Source organism: Lissotriton helveticus, chromosome 10 (assembly GCF_964261635.1).
Source record: "Lissotriton helveticus chromosome 10, aLisHel1.1, whole genome shotgun sequence".
In the NCBI taxonomy this organism is placed as follows: Eukaryota; Metazoa; Chordata; class Amphibia; order Caudata; family Salamandridae; genus Lissotriton; species Lissotriton helveticus.
In genome coordinates this window covers 1,119,166,723-1,119,189,407 of record NC_136071.1, presented here as the reverse complement: position 1 = coordinate 1,119,189,407, position 22,685 = coordinate 1,119,166,723, and the positions used below count along the sequence as shown (strand labels likewise).

The 22,685-nt window shown below is 46.5% G+C and overlaps 1 protein-coding gene across 1 annotated transcript in view; it reads left to right on the top strand.

The window, feature by feature from the left end:
• NOD1 (nucleotide binding oligomerization domain containing 1) overlaps nt 1-22,685 on the top strand; it is a 289,117-nt gene that overhangs the window by 137,920 nt on the left and 128,512 nt on the right. Inside the window, exon 2 of the mRNA XM_078663898.1 lies at nt 17,074-17,385. Coding sequence (XP_078520024.1) covers nt 17,170-17,385 — 216 coding nt within the window. The 5' untranslated portion in view covers nt 17,074-17,169. The remainder of the gene's footprint in view (nt 1-17,073; nt 17,386-22,685) is intronic.

Sequence of the window (22,685 nt, the reverse complement as noted above, 5' to 3'; positions counted from 1 at the left end):
TGTTCCATATCTAGTAACAGTCTGTGATGTTCCATGAACTAAAGACATGTCCCATACATTCTCTGTTTTTCCAGGGACCAAAGACATACCCTATAAATTCTCTGATCTTCCACGGATCACTGACACGCCCCACATCTAGCACAGGCTCTGATCTTCCATGAACTAGAGACGCGCCTCCAACAATCTCAGATCTTCCTTGGATTAGAAATATGCCTCCTATCTAGCAAAATTCCCTGGAATTCCATGCATTAGAGACATGCCCAGTTTCTAGCAACATTCTCTGATCTGCCATGATTAAGAGACATACCTCATATCTCTATTTCTGAGCTCTCTTTGAATACTATCTCTCCTAATCATTACTGATAAAGCTGGATTCTTTTTAGTTTAGGATTTGGGATAAATTGTCCCCTAAATCCTGTGAAAAAAAGGAAAGCCCATAGGAATAAGGAGGTGTAAGTGCTTGGCGGCAAGGACAGGGGATTTACAGATCTCCCGAACAAAAATATAAAATGAATACAGCTGGTAGGGAGATCTCCCATTAACTGAACTTCTGAGACATGATGGTACTGGACTCCCAAAATGCAATGTCTTAACACCCCTGTAAGAACAGCTTTGCCACATTGATGGGTCTGAATCTAAGTTGTAGAATGTAATTGACAACTGTGTTCTCATGACACCTCCTTCCATACGCATTGGACAAATTTAATGAGAACTATCCTTTCCCAGGTATGATATTAACTAGCATAGCTTCCGCAGTCAATTAGAATTCTGAGTTCTGGAGAATCGACGTCATACACACAATGAGAACTTATATATTGCATTAATGTAGGTCCAATATGGACATTGAGAAAGGGATGGCCCATTCTGTGCCAGCCCTGTCAGCTTGACTGATGCAATAGAGGGTTCTGAAACAGGCGCTAACCCAGAAATAGTGCTCTGTACCACTGCATGTGACTGGTAGAAACCATTTGATGTCAACAAATGGGGGCTATACTGGGACCATGGGGATATGGAAACTAGGTAGCAATGCTTCCTCTCTCTAGTTTTACAGGCCCTTAGGAGTGGTCTGGCTAATGGGTGGTGGTGTTAAAACAGGGACCGCCTGTAAACAGTCACAACCTTTGTAACTCTGTAATGACAATTTTTGACTTCTTCCCTTCAAATAAAGTGCACTTGCCCCCATCATTAGATGATTGTCCATAAAAAGATCTAGATCTTTAAATGTTTTGGATGGTCTTGCCCGTCGCCAAACTGGGCATACACTTCCGGAATAGCCGCATGCTTATTAATGTCCTATGTTATGACAATCTCTTACGAGAGTCATGGCTTGTCAGCCAATAGCATTAAACATGCTAATAACTAAAACTTAATAAGTAAAACTTCAAGTCCCAGCATGCTTAGCTCTGTTGGCTCAACAAACCACAACTATTTGAAAGTCAACCTCCTGACATGTGGCCAGTGTAATTTAGTACCCCTTTGCACTCCAAAACCAAACTATGGAATGAGAAAAGGGCAAAGGGAGGAGTCAAATGTGCCAGATGTAAAAAATAAGAGATTGGGGAGCGGGGGGACAGAGGATAGTAAGACTCTATTACATTTAAAAGAAAATGTGAATTGTGTACCTTGGTGGTGCATAATGGATTTCTTCCTTTAGAATACAAGGCCTGTGTGAGGGACGTGGAACTAAGCTGCTCTCTCCTAACTCTGACTCCTCACCAGGGGCGGCCTTAGGCATGTGCAAGCTGTGCACCTGCACAGGGCCACCAAACCCCAGGGGCCACCACGCCAATATATATCCTTAATATAATAATCCTCTGAGGCTGGATACATATTTGCGGGGCGGCCCCTGGCAGGGATTTGGCGGGCTCCGGCTCTGATCCACTTCCAAACACCCTGACCTCCCCCTCTTCACTGGCCTCTGTGTTCCGTCCCGCCCGGACCCCCTCTTCCGGGGGCCCCTACCTACGCTCCCTGCCCAGGGCCGCCATGAGCCTAGAGCCGCCCCTGTCCTCACAGAGTGGGGTGAAGCAATAACAGTGCTTTGTGCATCATTATTTTAACAAATCGGATTCCGCTGAATTATCCAGTGCTGACAGGCAGATTTCATGGCCTATTTGTTAGTGAAGAAAACTAAATATGCTGACCTGTTAGGAGACAGCGGGTACACGATTTCCTTTTACCCTCTCAAGAGTGGAAATACCAGGGCATGTGTCCCCTTATAAAAGTAGCAACCTGACAAGTAAGTAGAGAAACCTGGTGCCCCCTATTGATGCCCCAGAAAACAGCAGCCTGGTGTTGCCTTGCTGTAGAACTGGCCTGAATGCTCTGGGATATACTCAGTGATGCGTTGCTGCAGATCAGTGTATGTGGAGGCAGTAGCAGCTGGCACAGATGTGGGGTGGCGAGGAGTGAGGGGGTAAGGGAGTGTAAAAAAAGAAAAATACACGTTTTGATGATGTCTTATTTCATGACATATATGGCTATGCTCTAAATTGTCATCTCTTCTATATCAAGGTACATAACTGTAATATGTTATTGAGAGCACTTTCCCTATCTGGCTGATGTACATAGAACCTATTAAATGCAGCCGCAGCCTTCTTAACTAATCAGGTTTTTTACTGTGATACATTTGTTGGCCTTTGCCCTGCATGTGCACTTAGAGGAGTGCAAACTCCTGCCCTGCCCCGACTCCCGCATAGAAAGATAAAATTATAATAACGTCCTGTTATAATTTTTTTAATTTTTTTGCACAGCTGAAATAGCAGTACGGCGACGCTCCTCCGCCTTAGCGGTGGAGCCGCCACTGTGTGTATCGGCAGCTCCTCGATGCTGAGGAAGACTTGGAGCAGGGCCGGTGCTAGGCATGGGCAGCGTGGGCGGCTGCACAGGGCCTCGCACTCAGCCCACCAGCATGGGGCCACGCACTGGTGATGTGTCCTGTTTCCCTGGCGATCTATTTCAAAGAAAGGTGTCACCTGCAATTAAGGTCCATTGGAGGGGGCCCCCTCCCTGGGGCTCTCATGGATGGTGTCGGGAGGGAAGTCTAGGGGAGGGAGACGGAGACGCTCCCTCAATTGCAAGGAGACCCATTCACAGACACTGTGGGGGGCCCATTGTCCAGCATTTTGGCGCCCCCACAGTTTTAACTTTTAGACCACAATTAATTACCCACATTTGTAAAGTGCACAATCACCCGTAAGGGTCTCTAGGCGCTGGGGGTTGTCAGGAAGATTAAGCGAGCTATTGCCCAGAGTCACATGGTGCTGGGCTAACCTGCCGCCGGAGCCGGGGATCGAAACGTGGTCCCCAGATTCCAGCGTCAGTCGCCCTGGCCGCGGCACCACACCTCTCCCAATTCTCACACCTATCTGAAGGTGTGAGAAATGCTTGTGGAGTAAAAGTTAAAACTGTGGGGGCGCAAAAATGCTGGACAATGGGCCTCCTGCAGTGTCTCTGAATGGTCTCCTTGCAAGGGGCCACTTATCTCAATTAGAGGGGGCCTCGCACGTTTCCTTTTTGCCCAGGGCCTCGCAAATCCTAGAACCGGCCCTGACTTGGAGGGTTGGGTATTCCCCATTCCAAATGCAGCAAACAATCATGTTGCACGCATAGGGCAATGTCTTCTAATACTATTAACTTGGTTTCTAAATAGCGCTTCGTATTGTACATCGGCCATTTCTCAGTGCTGTACACAACAGCTGTTACTATTATCCAATTTACTGACCGAGGGAAGGATGGAAGTATGAGTCAGTCTTGCCAGGGCTGGAACTCATGACCTTCATCAATGCTTCTCTCAAGGCGGCAAATGTTCAACTCACTGAGCTATCCTGCAAGCACTAGCTGGCCTGTCCGGCTTAGACCGCCCGAGGAGCAGTACAGGAGGAGAGGTGAAATCTTCCAGGTTACAAAAGAGTACCATGGTCTTAGGTTTTACCTTAGTAGATGTTCTTATGATGTCCTCAGAAGGGCAACAAACTGGGTCAAAATTAGAGAGCAAGTTGGGGTGCACAGGGAGAGCTCACATCAGCAGAAAAAGGGAGGTGTGTTACCGTTGCACATGTCTTACTTGTGCTGTACTCGATTCTTCAGCCCACGTGGCCTGAACGATTGTACAAATTCTCTGGATGGACAACCCAGGGTAGAAATCTATAGATTCACTATGTTTGTGGAATTTCACAAAAACTTCACCAACTTCACTTGGCTGGTTTCTGCGTGAAACTGGAACGCAAGGGCGTGCCTCGCCTCACACGTCACCAAGACACCCGCAGGAGATGGAAGGAAGAACTGGCTCTCGGCTGTTCCTGCAAGAAGGTTTATGATTGAACCAGTCTATGGTGACTTCAGGAGATTCGCCCACATAAAACCCTAGGTTGAGTTTGAAGGTTTATGGACTGGAAGTGAGGCCAGATGGGAGGAGACATGACCTGTCATTCAAACCTGTGAAGTCTCTAAGCAGGGGAAGGCTCTTATGAAAAGAGGAGAGGGTAGTTGGCTGGAGAGAGAGTGGGGTCAAAGAAACCACATTAGAATATGTCTCCCTGCATCTGGAGCAGAGGTGAGAGAAACAAGACAGAAAGACACTCAAAAAGACCTGGGATCGTCGTGTGTGAGCAATAATACTGAGAAAGACTAAAAATGGAGGCAGTATAAGGGGTAACATACATAGGGAAATTTGTTCAGTATTGCTGCTCCTGTGCAATTAACTTGCATGTAGACTTGGGCGAAATTAAAATTACTTGGGTGTAATTTGAGTGATTTTGAGATTGTCGCATCTTGCTTGCTTGTTCCACGAAATTCCCCAAATTGCGCCATTTCGCCCCACTGCATGATCATGCACCACTCGCTGTCCAAAATGTACCACGAGCACACGGAAGAACTGAACGCGAGCTGCTGTTACGCTATACTTTAGCGCACAATGCATCCCCGTTTCAAAGATTGATGCGAGAACGCAGTTTGTGCTGAGATATAGCGTCAAATAATGGAATTGCATTTTGCTAAATTTTGTGTAACTCTGATGAAATTTTGCATAATTATGCAAAAGTGAATTACGTGAATTATGCACACCCCTAGTGGCATGCCCTCTGTCCTCTTGCCAACACCTGCTAGTAAACTTTACACATGGACCGTTTGGGTACATGTGGGAATGGCCTTGGTGGATGAGAGACACTTAAGCATCATTCTCTTTCTAAACCCCCACTTTGCTTCTATGCCTGTACTCTTTGTTCTGCTGCTGCCAATACTGACCAATCACAAAGCAGAGCCAGCTTGCTTCTCGTGGATGTCCAGCTTTAGACGCCATCCAACACAGGCACATCCGGACTGGCTGAAGATTCCAAATTCATGGTCGTCCAGGTTCGAATTGATCTGTAGGCCCAAAGCACAGGCCTGTTTGTAGGAAGGATGCTTATATTGAGAACATTTGCTCTGAACACAAAACTAAGCTTCTGTGGTGACCATGGAAGCTCAGCAGTGTGTGAGTCAGTGTTTGGCCGAGCTGAAAACTGCTGAGAATATGCAAATGTACGGATGGGGGCGGGTGGGGGAGGGACACTGATTTAATGCAATGCTCCCAGATTAAGTGGGAGCGGGGCAGAAACGGAACCTGCTATTAAGAGTAAAGGATTGCATTTAATTGCTTTTCTCATAGCTTCCCATCACAAAAATTATGCATGGAAAGGAGGGGAGAATAAAGCGATATTTTATCTCTAAATATGAAATATCCGTTTGCCATGCTCAGCAATACTGTCTGCTGTACTCTATCTCTTTTTTCTCCCCTTTCTCTGTGTTTTTACCGCCCTCCTCTCTTCCCACTCTCCCCTTCCAGCCAGTCTCTCCCTTTTGCTGCTCTCACACATGCAGGCCCACACTTCTCTCCACTGGCCCCTTTCCTTCTTTTCTCCATCTCTCCCTTCTCCGTCCGCCTTCTCTCTCTCTCCTATACACCCCCCTAGAGTCTGTCTGATCTTTTCCCTGTACCTTCTGTAATCCCTTAATCTCACATGTTTCCGCCAGTCAATCTTCTGCAATGGATTCCACGCGGTTCTTGCATGTCTGATGCACTTTTCAGACTTAAGCCTTTAAGTATTCAGTACATTGTTCAGCAGTGAGTTCTGAAAAAAATACCTGAACCGAATTTTAACCACCTTGAGGCACACGCTCAGTGGTTCACCTGCACGTGGGCAATTGGCAAACAATTCGAATTTTGGTTTAGCCATTTTCAATTAAAACAGCCCAAAAAAGATTTGGCGTACCCTTATGGTAACTTTTGGTCCTTCGTTTAATTTTGAAAACAATATTTAGATTTTTACTAAAAAATTCAATTAATTTCAGACTTTTGCAATGCCATATTGGGTAGCAAACAGGGTCTCCATCTTGGAGTTTAGTTCAATCTTTTGTGGGGGCGCACCAATATGAAGTCCAAAAACGAAAGAGTGTTACTGATATATGTAGAAAAAGTTCTTTATTTGTTTTTATCCGTCCTTTTGAATACAGATCACCAAGCAATTTTTACAACACTGATCAGCCAACGCGTTTCACTCCTTTTCCACGGAGTTTCTTCAGGGCAATTGGGTATTTCTCAAAGGTGCGTGTGGTTTGATTGTTGTTCTCATATGGTGTCAATTTTTCTCTTTTTTCTGTTTTCTCTGGCCGTCTACTGACTCTCATATGGGTCTGTCAAGCGGGGTGGTATGGTCTTCCCCACAGGTGCTTCACATTCCCATAATCTGACGACTGTCGGTACCCAGGAAGTGCAGTCTCTTCCTTGTCCTTGTTTTCTAGTTGCGTCGTAATAAACCTGTATCGAACGGAACACGTCGTATCTCTGTGCCGGTATGGATGGTCCCAAACCGAGAAAATTGCTTGGTGATCTGTATTCAAAAGGACGGATAAAAACAAATAAAGAACTTTTTCTACATATATCAGTAACACTCTTTCGTTTTTGGACTTCATATTGGTGCGCCCCCACAAAAGATTGAACTAAGCATTTTGTATGATCTGGAAGGCACAGCAACGCCAAACAGCAGCTGGCGTTGGGGTTGGCAGCACAGAAATTTGTGGATAGAGTTTGGAACTGGATGTTAGGTGCGGCATTGTAGGGTCCGCTGCTACGTTTTTTGAAACCTTCTCCATCTTGGAGTTATTTATATGATAAAGGATTGAAAAAAGACAATGGGGCATATAACCAAAAAATAGCGATATTTATTGCTAAGTAGTGTTAGCGGCATTTTTTTTATCGCCGCGCATCACAGGATTTTATCGCTGAGATAACTTGCTATTAGCAACGTTTATCTCAAAAGCGATAAAATCCCCGGCGATAGCGGCAAAATCCGTGAATATCGCTGAGAATACAGCGATCTTCACGCATTATCGCTAACAGGGTCTTAGCCATTATATCCACCTCCCATTGGATATAATGGCTAAGAACTGGTCTGAGCAGGTGTTAGTTTTTGGAGATATTCGCGCTTAGCACGAATATTTCCATCGCTACGCCTGTGTTGGTAATAGGCGATAGCGATGTTAGCGACTGCTTTCATTCGCTAACAGGTTGGGTACTCCCACTTTGCATGTCATTAGCGATAAATATCGCTGACATGCAAAGCGGGCCCCAAACCGCTCACTATCGCCTACAGCTGTCGCTAACTGCTGTTAGCGACAGCTTGCTAATAGGGCGATAGGCAATTTTTGCCGCTTTAGCGGCCGTTTTCGGCCGCTAAGTGGTTATAATACTATCGCCCCCCCTTGATAATATGGCCTGTTTCTTAGAGGCGCACAATTGAATTTCCGGAATTCTTCTAAACATATACTCTCCTTTGTTTGGTAACATTTTATAAAAGGCCAGATGTACACATTCGTAAAGGGAGAAGCTGTATGAAATGGGTCAAAACATAAATGACTATTCATAAAGAACAGTGTTCATCCAAAGAGAGCTTCTTGGTGCTGGGGGATACCAGAATCAAGTCATCAGCTGCCTGAAGTCTTGAAGCACTTCTGTTGGACAAGGGAAGGGAGTTTTAGAGCAGTGGCCCCAGGTAGACCAACAATAGCCCCCTGTTGATTATCTATTGATTTGGGGGAAGGGCCTCCGAACAATGAACCAAGCATTTTTTACATGTATTTTTATTTGTTTAAGCACAACAGTTGATACATGCATAACCTACAGATACACAAAAATCATAATACAATTATGTAACAGAAACCCCATCCAGGGTAGACAGTTCCTGTAAACTGGTGTTCAAATTAAATGTAATCATAGAGCACGGTGACCATTTCCACACCATGTGTACATCCTACACCCTGCATATTTATCATCATTTGATAACATACCTGGGTGATTTAGGACTTTCTCTCTGCCTAATTTCATCAGTTTAGTCATGAATGTGCATACAATAGAGGTAGGAAAGGGAGCAGTGCTTAATTTGAGCCGGTGGTTGCCAATGGGGGCACAGAACTTATTTTTGGGGACCGGCACTTATTTTTCGCTATTGGATATTTACTGAGTGCAAGAGAAGGAAAAACACATGGACCAGAAAGAAAGAGGAAGAAAAAGGATGGCAAAACCAAGACAAACAGAAAGCAGGAGCCTGCAAGAGCGAGGGAAGGGGGCAGGAAGTGGCTGGTAGTGGATTAAAGCCTGCCGGCATTTGTATTCGGCTTGCACAGGCTTTAGAGCAGAGCTTCAGGCAACGGCACTCTTTCTTTCACAAATTAAGCACTGACGGGTGTGTACTTAATTTGTAAAAGAAAGAGTGCTGGTGCCCAAAGCTCTGCTCAGAAGCCAGCCGCCGGTGCAATTAAACGTCGGTGTGCAGAATACCAAGGCTGTGCAGCCTGGAATCCACCTCATGCCTCTTTAATCCACTACCAAACATCCCCTGCCCCTTTATCCCACTCCTGCAGGCCCCTGGTTTCTCCCTTTATGGTGTTTTTAGGTCTTTCTCTTCCCCCATATTTCCCCTTTGTGTGATTTCCCGGGAAAGTAATAAGTGGCCTGTGCTGCAAAGGGGTTCCCCGTGCTCTCTGCACAGCTCCCGAGTGAATTGCATCATGATTAAACCAGAGCGAAGACTCCTGTGTCGCCCGGCAGCCCGCTGTGAGCTTGAGATATTGGTACTGCTGCTGCCAGTGAAGAACCGGAAGCTGCATTGCCTTCAAGGCAGGAAGCCAGGACCGACCTGGAGTCTGCACCTCCCACACACACGTCACTGTGGGGAAACACGGCCACAACCGCTACATCCAATCACTGGTAGGCAGCCCGCTACAAGGGACCGCACTGCCAAAGATTTGTGTGACCGCGCAGACCTGCCCAGCAATCAGTAGCGGTCGGCAGTAGGTGTTTCTGGTGGGTGGTGACGTGGGCAGGGGGAGGGGCAGGGTGGGGGTTAGTAATGTATGGATTACGGAGTTTTACAGGTAAGTAAACATTTAAATAAAAAAAACGAATTTCGTTGTGCCCACTGCATCACATTTGGGGATGCAGTGCGCGCAACAAAATTCGCTTTATTTATTTAAATGTTTACTTACCTGTAAAACTCCGTAATCCATACATTACTAACCCCCACCCTGCCCTCCCCCTGCCCACGTCACCGCCCTACAGAAACACCTACTGCCGACCGCTACTGCCAGCAAGTCCACTATGCAAACTCTGACCCACACAAGGCTGCAGGGATTCGATAGTTGTAGTCAGTGCTTCAGACTATGTGTTAAAATTAAAGCACACCCCTCTATGCCGTGCTTAATTTGTAAAACAAAGAGTGCTGGTGCCCGAAGCTCTGCTCAGAAGCCCGCAGCCGGTGCAATTAAACAGCCGGTGCAATTAATCGTCGGTGTGCAGAATACCAAAGCTGTGTAGTCTGGAATCCATCTCATGCCTCTTTAATCCACTACTAGATACACCCTACCCCTTTATCGCACTCCCGCTGGACTCAGGTTTCCCCCCTTTTGTGACAATTCTTTTGTCTTTCTCTTCCTCCGTCTTTCCCCTTTGTGTGATATTCCCTCTGTTGCTCGTTGGGAAATGACTGCAGTGTGTAAGAATAAGCGCTGGTGGCCCCCACTGGCAATGCCTAGCTCAAATTAACCACTTGAGGTGTGCGAGGCGGATGTATGACGTTACAACGCAGGCTATTACAACGCCTGCCTTTTCAACGTGGTTTTTACATCGCAAACCTTTACAACGCATAGCGCTTAAAGGTGCTGGATAGTAAAAAGTTTAATTTTCTATTCCAACTCCAGTCCCCGTGGACACTAAGGAAGGTGTTGGATAGAAAATTAAACTTATTCCCTATCCTAAAGCGCCCCCCAGCGCAATGCGTTGTAATAGTTTGCGTTGTAATGACCGCATTGTAATGGTAGTGCGTTGTAAAAGTTTCGTTGTAAAGGTTGTTCACCGTGCGAGGCATGTATCTGGCTGGTATAGCTATACCTGTATAAACTTTCTCCAGTCAGATGAGTCCTCTTAAATCCTCTTCTATCAAAGAGCATTCATTCAGCCCTCTAAGTTAAGGCTCCTCTTTTGGGGATTCAGGACACAACCATTTGATCGCTATCATACATCTATCCAGGATGAATGCTTGTCATGTTGCTTTCTTTTTCTTTTTGTATTTTGTGTGTATGGGAGAGACTCGCAGTAACCGTCCCGTGGTGTCATTAGCTCACGCCAAACAGTTCATGCAAGCTGTCTGGTTTCAAAAGACCCATTGTGACCCTTCAGTGGGCTTACAGACTGCTCCTGGCTTACCAATGGTTGGCTTTATTATCACTAATGTGTTCACGACAACTTTAATGGCTTGCCTTCCTCTTCTTGTTTTTGCCCCTCCCCTGGAGCATAGCCTATTTACCGTCCTTTTGATTGGCAGACTTGTGTCCTTTCACTGCACACTATTAAGGAACTATTTTTATCCATTACATTCAGTACTCCATGAAAGCTTATGTGTTTTCTACCTCCCTCCCCCCCCGTATGGTGCTTCACGTCTCAAATACTCCCCCGTGCTGTATTGTGTCACACCCATACCAGCTTGCCTGTAAAAGCTCTGAATGAGTGATTTTTTGCTGGAATAGGGGTGAAAAGCAGAATTTAAGGGCTGTTTTTGTTTTGTCTTCTGCATTCCACACATTGCATGAAAACAAAAGCTTTGTCATACAAAGGCTTTCATGACACTGCAGCCTGTAGGAAATGCCATCTGCAACACTCAGTCAGCTGGTGTCCGAGGCAGAAGGTGTGCTTACCATGACCCTTCTTTGAGGCCCATGTATCTGCTCTCTGAACAACTGCAGAGACCACATACCTGTATCCATTTGAAAGTAAATCAGGCATTGACAAGTGTTCAATTAACATTATGACCATTCCTCATTCTTAGTGAAAGATATTTGAAAAATACACTATTTCATTTATAAACATTGAATTCAATGTGCAGTTCTGTGATGCCTTATGACATCTATTTGCTTTTCCACCAGGATTTGGAATTGTTATTTGTTTTATATTTTTTAAACAATACATTACAGAGTAACATCGGCAAAGCCAACACCTCAGCCGTCGCATTAGAAAGCCAAGATCTTTTGGCTTTGCCTCTGCTCGTTTTTTGTTGCAGCCTAGTAAATTCAGAAAATCTGATAGTCACCTTTGCATCAGAATGCTGCAACTCTAGGGTAATTCCTGAAAAAAGGGAAAGAACTAAGAGCCAGATGTACGACCCATTGGGCTTTTTGCGACCAGTAAAATGCATTTACCTATGTACCAACCCGATTTTACGAGTTGGTAACCTATTACCAACTCGCAAAAAAGAGTTTGTGAGTCACTATTAGGAAGAGGTGTGCAAAGGGCATCCCTTCCTAATACCAAGTCGCACTGGTATGTACGAATGTTTTGCGACCGAGACTCCGGTCGCGAAACATTTGCAGATTACCACCAATCTCAAATTGGTGGTAAACCATTCTCAAATTGGAAGGGGTCCCCAAGGAAGCCCTTCCCCTTTGTGAATGGAGGCACAAACATTTTTCCAGAGCAGCCAGTGGTCCCATGGACCACTGCCCACGCAACAAAATAAAAGGAAAACTTTTCATTTTTATTTTTAAAATGCATCCCACTGTCCTTTAAGGAAACAGGCAAATTTTCTTTTTTGTAAATGCTTTATTTAAAAAGCAGTCACACACATGGTGGTCTGCTCACCCCAGCAGACCACTATCCCTGTGAGTGTGGGCCACTCCCAATGGGTCTCAAATTACGGCCTATCTCATGAATATTAGTGAGGCAGCAGGTCCCTTGCAACCCGTGTGGGAATTGCAAACAGTGTCTGAGACACTGTTGTACATCAGGTTTTGCATCTCGCAAATTGCGACTCACTAAAATCAGCAATTTGCAAGTCGCAAAACCTGACTGTCGTGCATGTCGACTTAAGTATTTAACATTTCACACTAAGGACAAACATTGTTTGTCTTGGAGTCATTTTTATGTAAGACGGATGGGGTAATGAATGTCTATTCTGACATTTGTTAATAATACATTAACACTTCTACAAATCTCTGTCCATGTCTGGGAGGCCCAAGCATATCGTAAGGTACTGATAAAATTTAGCAGGCATACGGTAGTGTCTCTGGGCACAAAACGCCCAAAGAAGCAAAAGAAGGTTGTGCATGTTAAAGATAAAATTACTTATCAAGTGCATATTTGCCCTAAATCCACCTGGCACTAGAAAAAATTCAAATTATGATTTAAAGAAAAACATTTCACACTGACCCAAAAAGGGCCTAACTATCAAGAACTATTTGGAGAATGGTTGGATTTTGAAATATTTCCTAAAAATGTGTCTATTCTCAAAACAATTCTGAGTTGGAAAGCTGGTGCAGGCCATATTTGATGGGCCTGTGCAGATACAAACCTTCTTCTATCTAGTTGTAGGGGTTTGAGTGGGAAACCTTCGGGTGATCCAACGGGCCGTACAAGTGTACACCAAATTAGTTTATTTCACATCCTTGGTGAATCAGACATAAGATCTTGAATTCAGTACATCGGTCAATGCGCACCCATTGGAGGGATAGCAAGGCCAACGTAAATTGGTCTCTGCAATTCAAGCCCCTCAGTATTTGTCCATCTTACAAATTTGTGGGAGTAGTCTAGGCAAACCCGCGCGCCACCACAGCACTAATTTTCTGAAAAAAGCTTAGATATGGATAAAATCAGAGAAAGAGACAAAGATGAAAGTGGCCAGTTTCATCCACATCTGAAACTTGTGAGTCAATGATAGAATGCTGGTGAAATGGGATACCCACATCCTGCAGCCAAGAGGATGGAGTGGGATAGTGGCCAATTCATATGGCCACAACATAGCACATCATGGGTAAGCTAAGCCAATGAAAATGATGTACTTATGACCTACACCTCCATCTTGGCTCAATTCAACTCAAGCTTATTTCACACATACATTGGTTTGCCACCAGAAGGCAACTATTTAAGTTTCTTCTATCTTCCACTGAAGATGCGGAAGGTTAAAAAATGTATTAGGGGTTGTGTCATCTGCATAATTATATGATAATGCCACGAATGACTCAATCGATAGAAAACAGGCTGTGGGGGTAGATGGGTATTAAATAAAGTAACCTGCAGGACCCTGCAATGTAGATGAACATAGTCTGATTAAAAGTAGGTTGGTTTGACTCCAGGAGTTGTGATATTAGAGAAAGAGCAATACCAGTTTTGAGCAGTCCAATCAGATGATTACTATAAAGATGAGATGTACTGGAGTTTAGAAAGCTGCTTCGGGAGACAAGGAACGACGCAATGAACACAAACTATGGAAGCCGGGAGTAGCAGGATTGGATTTGCAAAGTACGAACTGCTGCAGCCTCTACTCTTTGATGCAAGCATTGTCAGGGCAAATTTAAGGTCAGAAAGCACTCTATTGGCAGAGCCCTTTCTTGATGTTATAACTTATGATGTCAAGTGTAAAATGCAAAAAGAACAATTGATGGACAGAATGCTGAAACAATGTCAACCATTCACCCCCAGTACAGAAATTTGGGCTTAAATTTGTAGGAAAATATGTAAAAAAGTTACTGAAGTTACTGCTCCACTGTCTGCCAAGATACAGTGTGCTCTCCAGGCAGGGCCGGACTGGGAACCAAAACCAGCCCTGGCAAAGTGCTTGGCAGCCTGGACTGGGGGTTGCGGCCGAGCTGTTTGCTACGGCCGGTTTTGGCCGATTTTGTTACAGGGCCGATACTGCAACTATGCTGCAAAAACGGCCCTGTAGCAAAAACGGCCCCTAGGGGTCCAAAACCAGCCCCCACCCTGGCGGCCCACCGGGGAAATGGCCGGTGGTCGCTACGGCCAGTCCGGCCCTGGCTCCAGGTGGACCCCAATGCTTTTCAATGGTTTCAGGTGATGGACTGGAACCCTAGGGAGGCAGGGTGGGAAGTCTGCTGCCTATAAGTTGCTGTGGAGACAAAGATGATGACCTCTGTATTGTTTAGGTTAAATTGAAGGTCATTTCATGTCCTATAGTTGAACCCTCTGAACTTTGGTGCCTCAATTCGACTTGTAGATCATCATCAAACCACAGCAGACCATGGAGGAGAAGAGATGTTGACAGTGGACCCTGCAACAAACCAGCACCTGACCCGCTATCCCTAATTAATATACATATAGTGGAAATCATCCACCAGATTTGTGTGCACACTGTTAATGCACACACTGCCATGGTGAAATCCAATACAGGATTTTGACAATTTCAAAACAGTCGCAAAGGAGCACCACTAAACACAACAAAAAACAGACACCTAAAAAATTATCAGGTCTGTGTCCAAAGTATCTTCTTTTATTCAAATTGCGTTAAAAACCATTCGTAATTGAAAAAGTACCGTCGTCACCTTGCAGGAATAAAAAAACACATATGTGTGTTTGTGAGCACGTAAGAGAAGGGACTAACCATAACTGAGTTGTTTGTACATTAATAAATGTGGAATGTCTCCACTAAAAGGAGGTCATCGTAAAAATTGTGGAACACCACAATACTCTTAAACAAGACCTATAAAGGTGCGGCTCTGCCAGTTCCTTCTAGCGAAGCGGGAATTGAAAACCCAGACTTTCGAGAACCCCGGTTTGAATATTTATATTCTGAAAAACAGAAGTGAGAGTAAAATTGGAGTTTAAAAAAATATATAGTAGAATGTGAACCCTTTCTATGCTCCTACCACTCTGCAAGGGTTGTTCCACTGCTCTGTACAGAGCGTTGCAGACCATGGTGTCGGTAAAGGGGGTACATGTGTATCACTATTTTTATTTAATATTGCGATGGCAATGTATGTATAAAGGGGTAATGTCATGGAACTATTGGGCTGTAGTGCATTTCAATAAGTATGCAGTGGTTGACCAGGACTAGGGTTGCAATGATAGTTGGTAGAAAGATCCCTTCTCCTGATCCTAAAAAAACACTCGGATGGCAGCATATTGTAGGTGTTATACTTGTGCCACCTGATAATTCCTCAAGCCACCGTACAATGCATTGCAATAATCCAGTATTTAATTAATTTACACCCCCCCCAACTACTTTGCACAAATCCATTTCCTAACCAATGGGTGAGACCGCGTCTAACGATTTATAGAATGTTCTTCCTAGTAGATGAGGGCATGTCCTGCACATTATATAAATGTATGCCTGGTCAGTCAACGGCATTCCTGTATCATCCATTGTGAGAACGCATCCTCTGCTGCTTACGTGAATGTGTGTTCTGCCCATAAATACACAGACACTCTTCCTATTATTACATTTCATGTCCTACCCAGGTAGAGGATGTACTAAACCATTATAAAGAGCCATCTCATTGCTTAACACTGGTTGGCTTTCTTGTCGCTTTAAATGTGTTTGCCCGGCCCCTAGAGCGTAGCTTCTACACCGTCCTTTTGATTGGCTGACTTGTATACTTCCACTACCCACATTTAAGCAACTACTTTTTTCTTTTTCTTCAAGAACTCCATGAGAGTGCATATGTTTTCTTGCTCTCCCTCGTGCACTGCTTCCCCACTTCAAATACCCCCCCCCCCGCACACTGGGTGCTTCTCACTGCTCCCCACCACACTTTGTCCAATAGTATCGCCAGCCCAGGTTTAATTTTTCATTTCTTTTCCACCTGACTATTTTATTTCTTTTCCATCTGACTGTTGATTCCTAGTTGCCCGCTCTTTGCACCTGCTCCTATGTGGCTTCCCTACCTCGTATGGTCTTAAAAATAAAAGCTGTCATTTGCTGCTGGGCTGCTCAGATTTCCAAAAAGGAAATAATAAAATGGTATCCGCGTCATTCCATAAGATGCATATACACACATATGTCATCATGCATACACATGCCTATGGAATGATGCGGACGCATAGATGCAAGCATTTCCGTCATTGCATTGACAAACACCATCAGCAAAGCCAATAAATTATAGAAATGTGAGGCTCATTGCTTTTGCCGATTCATGTTTCTGTTGTATAATTATTAAACCTGCACTTTATGGTGAAAAAAAGCATCGCTGTGTTGAGTCGAGGCCTGGTCCCTTCAGGACAAGTGTCCTGCTCGGAGGCTGCTTGCTTTTTCCCACCACTTGCTGTAAAGGAGGCAGACGTGGCACGTGATTTAATGCCCTTTCGGGGCTGCCATTTTCAATGCCCTCCATCGTTTCCCTCTCTAATAGTGCATACATGTGCCCCCCCTGCCCCCCCCTTCTCGTAGCTCTGAAACTGTCATAAAAAAAACTCTTAAACTCGCACGAACACTCGAGGTTTCAATCCCTTCCAGTGGACCAACCACACACACTGTTAATACTCATCCACACAGCAGAGGGGGGCCGTCCAGGGCGCGTGCCCCCCCCCAGGCCTCTGCCTTCTAGTAACTCGCATTCCTAGCAGCTCCGATCGCAGGCCGGGGACTTCACGGAAAGGGTGGGGCCACTTGTTTTCTCGCCAAGCTGCAGCTTCTTTTTGCTTTTTTCGGAAGCGCCACCCTGGGAAATAAATACTTTCATTTTACTGTCTGTAAGAGCTGCGCGTGGCTCGCTGCCCCCTAATGTGTTCTGCTTTCCTTTCTGATTCTCCTGCAGAGGCCGGCTGAGGACGTCTCCCGGGCACGGTGGCCCCCCGTGAGAGAGGCTGCGCCCCTCCGGAGATGCGCGGCGCACGGCTCGGCTGCGTGCGCCATGGAGGGTCCCGGCGGTAGGGCCACGGCGAACGCCCTCCTGGACGCCCACCGCTCGCGGCCGGGGTCCTACGTCCAGCTGCTGAAGGTGAACCGAGAGCTGCTGGTCAGCCAGGTCAAGAACGCGCAGTGCCTGCTCGACAACCTGCTCCAGAATGAGTACTTCTCCTCCGAGGACGCCGAGATCGCCTCCCAGTTCCACACCCGAGCCGACAAGGTACCCCATGTCTCTCTTCTTTCTAACTTGTCTTGTCTGTGTGGATTGAAGGTCACTCATTAACCATTCAAGGGCATACTTTGCATCCTGTACCCTGAACGCCAATTGACCAGAAGGCCAGGGGGCGCAGGAGTGACATCACACACATTTTTGTTTGTTGTTTTTTTTGCATTTTTAAGTAGCGTGAACTCGACCAGTAGGTATTGCAGCGCTTTAAACGAGCATCAGTTACGTTACACAAGGACACATTCATTTTTGGTAGGCATGGGGAGATTTGCCCAGAATCACAGGATGTTGAGTCAACGCCGAGACTCGAATCTGGTTCCCCAGTTCTAAAGTCAGCAGCTCTGGTGTTTACACCACATGCTTACACATACAATCCCAATTTCACATACAAACACCCTCTCACACATAAACGCACTCTCACCTGCATGCATGCTCACAACCTTTATTTTAAAACATTTTTTTTACTTACCCATGCTGCCAGGGAGGGTCATTTTCCAGATAAGTGTACTCTGTCTTTTATTACACTAATAGTGAATATAGTAAGTGACTGATGGTGTAATAAAGCTACCTGTGAGCGGCTCTCCTGTGTTCACCCCAGGCTACTAAATTACACTTTTTCACTTGGTTGCATTAATATATGTGTCAAGGCAAAAATATGCGCATTTTCAGAACTCATTAACTTATGTTTGAAGGGAATAATCAATATCCATGTTATATTTAAATCTGAGATTTCAATGATAAATCGTTCTGGAGAGACATTACGAATATTGATACATTTGTGCCGGTGGCATTGACTGGTTGACTGAAGATGGTCAACCAGTGAATAATAATAATCCACATTTGTAAAGCGCGAACAATCACCCGTAAGGTTCTTCTGCGCTGGGGGCCGTCGGGAAGATTAAGCAAACTATTGCCCAGAGTCACATGGTGCTGGGCTAATCTGCCACCAGCGCTGGGAATCAAACCGTGATCCCCAGATTCCAGCGTCAGTCACCCTGGCCACGGTGCCACACCTCTTCCCAGTGAACACCCCAGCAGGGTGGCACTGGCTCACTGTGGCATGGGGCGGGCATGCAACATAACCAGGGCTGCTCTGATTCCACATCTGTCCCTGTAGTGTTAATTCCCCTGACCAGTGGGCCTACCCCTCAGGATCAGGGATCAAGGCGTGACAAGAAACTGGATTTTCCCAAAAGATGCGTTGTTGAAGGGGGCTGCACATATTTGAATTAGGGGAATTTGTGTGATTTGCTTTTGTGTAATTAAACGAAAATGATACTAAATTACAAGTCACTTTGCAATTATAATACTGGCATTTGGCTCTATATTTTTACTTAGATTGATTGAAGGACACTTTTTGGGATTAAAAAAAAGTCCATATCACAAGCACCACAAACAGCGGCCTCATGCATACTAGTCATTCGCATTGTTCTCATGCTCTAATTTTTTGCCACAAACAGCGCTTAATTATGTGACGTTGCATAATTGTGCAATTCCACCAATTTTGCGTAACAAGCGTAATGCAAAATTACGAGAGAATGCTGGTGTACCAAAAATTTGACCAAGGCCTATTTTGAAAAGTTCCACAAGAATGCTGCAGGGGGAAATTATTCTGATTAAGGGGCTCTGATGAAAACTTTCACACATCTATCGCATTCATTAAACAAAATATGTATTCATTTTTATAATTATTTTTCCATGTCTGAGGTGGGTATAGCAGTGTAAGCCTGTAATTTTTCTCTATCTTGCCTGCTTTTTATTGTTTCATTTTTCCACCACAAAACATGTGTGGTCGCATCCTGTTGAGCCAAAGCTTATCCCATAAAGCTGTGTGCTCCATGAAACACCTGATGCAGTATATCAGCCAGCAGGATCCCTGCTGCCATCTCCCACCTCTGGTTTAAGCCTACGCCACATTCACTAGGACCCATTCCTGACTGTTTAATACACAGACGTTTGCTTTTGTATTGGTTTGTCATCAATTTGGTTTGGTCAGTGTGGATTTCCATGAGGGATTTTTGTGAACTACGCATGATACTATCCTCAGGGTGCCATACTCCAATGTTGACCTCTGTGCAGGTGATTGACAGCGCTTTAACTCTGGCTTTGTGCGACATGTAGGGTATTTTTCTTAGTGGTTCACCTATAATTTCTGGTGTGATTTCTTGCGTGGGTCTAGGGAAAATTGAGAGGTTTTTGCACTATGATTCTTAATGGCTAGTCGTCCTATAGGGTTCATGTATGTTTTCCTATGGGAAAGTTGTAATCTTTCATAAGATAATGTCTTAGTGGAGCCCCCTACCCCTGTCGACAGCCCATTGTTCTCGGACCAGGGAGCAGCAAACGCCTTATTGGGTATGGGCCTGCTAGAAAGAAACACAAGAAATTCAAGAGTGGCATTAAATCATTATGTGGTGAACGATTGCGGGGAAGGTTTAGTAGGATCTAATATGCTATGAATGCACTGTGGGAATGCGCAGTGGGTGCCTTTACAATGCAGTGTAATGGATCGTGTTACATTTAGCACTTAAATTAGATAGACTCTAGAGCGATTAACTCTTCTTCAGTTGGGGGGCTTACACTATCCAAGCTTAAACTTTTGCCCTGAAGAAGTCCCATGAGACTGGGACGAAACACGTAGTCTGTGTCTTGGATGTATAGTGTCTTTGAAGAAATAGGAATAAAAAGGAAAAAGAAAAAGGATGCAAAAAGCTTTTATTTTTATGAGAACAGAATGGTTATGTTGGCTCATGTGCAAAACATGTTTCTAATAAGAGTGCATAGTACATGCCTTAGATATGTAGGACTCTTTGAAGTCAGATGCTAATACTTCAGATTACTGTGCTCCTCTACGCTTGCAGTTGTCCACTTTGTTAACTCTGGGTTTTTGTAACAGTTAACCTGAAGAGTGAGCACTGTTTAAGTATTTGGAGAAATAGTGTGCAGGCGACTTTAGGCCACAACCGTTCTTGCTGCTTTGACCCATACCCCAATAGTTAGAACTGTACCCCAATAATCATAACACCCCAAAATCTTCAGAACTCCACAATTTACCTCAGGAGGTTACACTCTTGCATACTGCATGAAATGGGGCCTCATGCATCATCAGTTTTGCAGGGTAACAAAAATAAGTAACTGGGACCACTCAGTAACTGAGTTCTAGATCATGGAAGAGTAAAAGGGTTTTATTACATAAATCTAAAAAACGAGCAGCACAGAATAAATGCCATGAAGGCTCAAAGTGCAAAGTTAATACTGAGTAATCATTAAATCTGAAGTCCCAAATGAGCAGCAAAATCGAGAAATGGTCGGACTGCATCACTATTACCTTCTAGAAAAGGTAAAAAATATTATGGGTGGGGGGCGTGGCCAAGATGGCGACCTAGTCGGACGCGGGTTTCCGTGGCTCCCTGCCCTGGTTCCTCCTGAGGCCTCCTATAACACAGCTTAACCCCCCCAAATCGCCACAAACCTCAGCTGTTGGGATTCTGCGGCCGGCGATCGCCCCCGAGCTGTGGCCGTCTGGCTTGCGCACCCTCCGGGGCTGTTCTGGCGCCGAACGATTAATCCGCAGCGGCTTCTAAGATGGCGGCCGCCCCGCGGTGAGGGCTGGCTCCCTTCTGACTCTCGCCTGCCCTCGATCCCTGCTGCATCCGGTGGACGCCCTTGAGCCTGGCGGCCGCTCTCCGGCATCGGCGACCCCCGTGCGGGGGAATGATAAGGGACAAGCCGCCGCTGCTGTGACCTGGCCGGCGGGGAGTCAGGGCGCCGGCCGGGCATCGGAGAAATTGAGGTCCCGGTCTTGGGCCTAGGAGAGACGCGAGGCCATTGCCCATCCCGCGGACCTTGCTGGCAGTCCCGGAGGCGCGGGGGCGACCCGGCGGCGCGCCTCCTGTGCCGCGCTGCCCCCAAGACACAGACTGCACCGACTGGAGAGGCGGAGCTGCAGAATCCCGACCCCGGGCCTCGGCACCTGCAAGAGCCGACTTGCGCGAGGCGTGGGGCACCGGCGCGAAGCCTGACAGGTGGGCCCAACAGGAGAGTGAACGGCCAGTAGCGGTGGCGGACGGAGTGTCGGGGCCGAGAAGAAGCGCGGCCTACACGCCCTGGGGGTGCGCGGCCCTGACTGGCCACGAGACGGAGGTGAGGAGCACGAAGGAGGGTCCCTGGCGGGGGTTGTCGGGGGGGCAGAATCGAGCTCCCGGGGGTCCTGGCTGGGCCTACAGTTGAGCCTGACAACTACACTACACTGCTGGAGCTGTGAGGAGGCGGTGTGCGCCCCGGCGAGCCCCTGGGTGCTTGCCCCGAGGGCGGTTGACTGTCTGGGACCCGGCTGGTGCTGTGGGTGACCGCCTGTCGTGAGGCTGCGTCCTGGTGCTTGCATCTGGTAATCTGCCCCCAATTGTTGCCTGAGCCTTGCGGTGGACTGGGGGGAAGCCGCCTGGCCCCCGGTGCGGCCTTCTGCTTACCTACGGGCCCCTGGCGTGGTGGCCAATCCCCGGGGACTGGGTTGCCTCCCTGCGCCGTACCTGGCCCTCATACTGCTGCCCCCGGGCCTTTGCCTTCACTCCCGATTCCCTGGAAGCCCTCGGGCTCGCCTGATCTGCCATCTGACAGTGCCATGGCTAACCCCAGGGGAAAGAAAGCAACTCAGACCCTCCCGGAATTGCTGGTGAAGCCCCAACGCAAACCCGGCAAAGAACCACCCTCTCCAGAAACCGCCAAAATGTCGCTGGAGTCAACTGACGACCAGGCGCCTATTACTAGGACCTTTCTGGAAACTCTATTCAACTCTCTCCGGGAAGATTTCAAATCCCTAAAACAAGATGTGGCCGGAGAGGTGAGGGAGCTCCGGAGAGACGTGGAGGGTCTTGGAGAACGTGTAGTCGCCATTGAGGAGACTGACCAGGCCAGGAGCAGCGAAATTGAACAGCTACAGCAGGAAGTTCTGCGACTTACAGATCAGCAACTGGATCTTCAGGCCCACGCGGAAGACCTTGAAAACCGCTCCCGTTGCAATAACATACGGGTCCGGGGGGTACCTCAAAAAGCGGAAGGGGCGGACGTCTCTAGCTACCTGCAAGACCTCTTTCGACACATCCTGGGAGAACCCGCCGAATTTCCCATTCGAATCGACAGGGCACATAGAGTGGGGCTACCCAGGCGCGCTGCTACCCCACCGCCGGACATCTTGGCCTTCCTCCCCGACTTTCCGCTCAAACAGAGGATCCTCCGAGAGGCCGCTCCAATTCAAGGGGTACTCCATTGCCCTATACCAAGATCTCTCAGCCATC